At 43.9% G+C, this 2,544-nt stretch overlaps 1 protein-coding gene across 1 annotated transcript; it reads left to right on the top strand.

Moving 5' to 3' along the window:
- The first annotated feature begins 350 nt into the window (after positions 1-350).
- Positions 351-947, top strand: LOC109783125 (uncharacterized). Its single transcript, XM_020341727.1, has one exon. It carries the CDS (start codon positions 351-353, stop codon positions 945-947), a length of 597 nt encoding a protein of 198 aa, XP_020197316.1.
- Positions 948-2,544: the final 1,597 nt, after the last annotated feature.

A 2,544-nucleotide genomic window follows, 5' to 3' on the forward strand; every position in this document is an offset into this window, starting at 1 on the left:
TGAAAGCGGATGTGGTGTTTCTGTCGGAATCACATCTGAGCAAAAATAAGGCAGAAGTTTTGAGAGTTAAGTTAGGATTTAATCAGTTTCACTTAGTGGCCAGTGATGGTCGTGCTGGTGGACTTGTACTCTACTACAACTTAGCAAATGAAGTGGTTTTGAATTATTCCTCGGATAATTTTATTGATGGCATAGTGATGGATGGGAGTAACCCAGCTTGGCGAATTACAGGATTCTATGGAGAACCGAGTTGGGAGAGGAAACACCTCTCTTGGACGTACTTGCGAGACATCCACACAAATAATTCTGGGCCATGGATGATCATTGGCGACTTCAACGAAATTACCAACATGAGTGAAAAGGAAGGTGGTAATATCCGACCTGATCACTACATGCGGGATTTCAGAGATTGCATCAAGGACTGCGGGTTACAGGAAGTGATGATGATTGGTGATACTTTCACATGGAGCCGAGGAGCTGTCAGAGAGCGGCTTGACAGGGCTCTGAGCAACGAGATGTGGGCAGAAAATTTTCCTTATGCGGCCTTAGTGCATGAACATCATATCCACTCGGACCACAGGCCTATTTTGCTTGACACTGAGTATTTCAAAGGGCTCATGGGGCAACAGCAAAATCGGAAACGAATGTTTGAAGCCCGCTGGTTGGACGAAGGGACAGTGAACGAGATTATCAATTCGGCTTGGGAGCGTGCCAAGTTAGCTGGATTAGGTCCCTCCCTAGCGGACCGCACAAAGGCTGTGCTGAATGATTTGCACGAGTGGGATCGTGAGACCCTCAAGAGTCCCAAGAAGAGAATAAATAAGTTAAAGAAAGACTTGAAGAAGGTCAGGAGGGGGCCGAACACTGCTGAGAGCCGGCAGAAAATGAAAGATATCCAGGTTTTGATTGAAAACCTGCTGGATCAAGAAGAGCATATCTGGTTCTAACGTGGTAGAGCAAATTGGCTATTGCATGGAGACCGTAACACAACTTACTTTCATAAATCAGCTTCGGCACATAAGAAGAGGAATTGCATTAAGAAGTTACTTGATGACACCGGAGTGTGGAAGGAAATTGAGGAGGACATTAATACCATTATTTCAAATTACTTTTCTGTTCTATTCACAGCACAGGTGCAGCAGCCGGACCTGAATGTGTTGTCCAAGGTACAACGTCGTGTAACGGAGGACATGAATATTGCTCTTATGACTCCCTACACGGCAGAGGAGGTTCGGAAAGCTTTGTTCTCGAGTGGTGACCTCAAAGCTCCCAGGCCGGATGGATTGCATGCAGTTTTTTATAAGAGGTTTTGGCCAATGCTAGGGGAATATCTTGTGATGGAAGTTCTTACTGCAGTTAACTCACAGGTGATGCCACCAGGATGGAATGACACAACTATTGTTATGATCCCCAAGGTAAACACACCTGAGAAAGTTACACAGTTCAGACCTATTAGCTTGTGCAATGTGGTCTATAAAACTATTTCAAAGATGATTGCTGCAAGACTGAAAATTTTGCTCCCAGAAATCATTAGTCCCACACAGAGTGCCTTTGTTCCAGGGAGGCTCATCACTGACAATGTCTTAATAGCCTATGAGAGTCTCCATGCAATTAAACAGAAGAAAAAAGGTAAAGAGGGATGGTGTGCGGTAAAATTGGATATGCATAAAGCCTATGATCGTGTTGAGTGGGTTTTCTTGGAGGCAATGCTATTAAAACTAGGATTCAGGGTTGATTGGGTTAATATGGTCATGGTTTGTGTATCATCCGTGGAGTACAGAGTAAGATACAATTCAGTTGAAACAGATACTATCAAACCCTCGTGTGGCCTTCGCCAGGGTGCCCCATTATCACCCTACTTATTTTTGCTGGTTACTGAGGGACTGACAGCACTACTGAACCATGCAAAGCAATCAGGTGAGATTGTGGGGATTAAGGTTTGTCGATATGCATCCTCTGTTACAAATCTCTTGTTTGCTGATGACTCCTTAATTCTGATGAAAGCTAATGTGTCGAATGCGATAAGTTTGAAATCTGTTCTGGATTCTTATTGTGGTGCTTCTAGCCAGTTGGTGAGTGTGGATAAATCCAGTATTTTTTCGGCCCTACTACGGATGCAAACATCAAGTCTCAAGTCTGCACTATTCTTAATATCATGACGGAGGCTCTGAATGACAAATATTTGGGGTTGCCCACAACCCTAGGACTGGACAAATCTGAGAGTTTTCAGTACTTAATCAATCGATTGATCTTGAAATTGTCAGGGTGGAAGGAAAAATGTTTGTCTTCTGGAGGTAAGGAAGTGCTTATCAAAGCTGTTGGACAAGCCATACCAACGTACGCGATGTCGGTGTTTAAAATTCCTAAGAAAATCTGCAAAGGAATTACATATGCGATCTCGCGTTACTGGTGGGGTGAGGATGCGTCACACAAGAGAATGCACTGGTTTACTTGGTGGAAGATGTGCATCCCAAGGAGCAGAGGAGGAATCGGGTTTTGAGACATCCATTGTTTTTATTTGGCGCTATTGGCTAAACAAGCATG

Source organism: Aegilops tauschii, chromosome 7 (genome assembly GCF_002575655.3).
Source record: "Aegilops tauschii subsp. strangulata cultivar AL8/78 chromosome 7, Aet v6.0, whole genome shotgun sequence".
In the NCBI taxonomy this organism is placed as follows: domain Eukaryota; kingdom Viridiplantae; phylum Streptophyta; class Magnoliopsida; order Poales; family Poaceae; genus Aegilops; species Aegilops tauschii.

Bases quoted from the DNA above. Each gene is read 5' to 3' on its own strand.
- LOC109783125 (XM_020341727.1), top strand. From the start codon at position 351: ATGAGTGAAAAGGAAGGTGGTAATATCCGACCTGATCACTACATGCGG.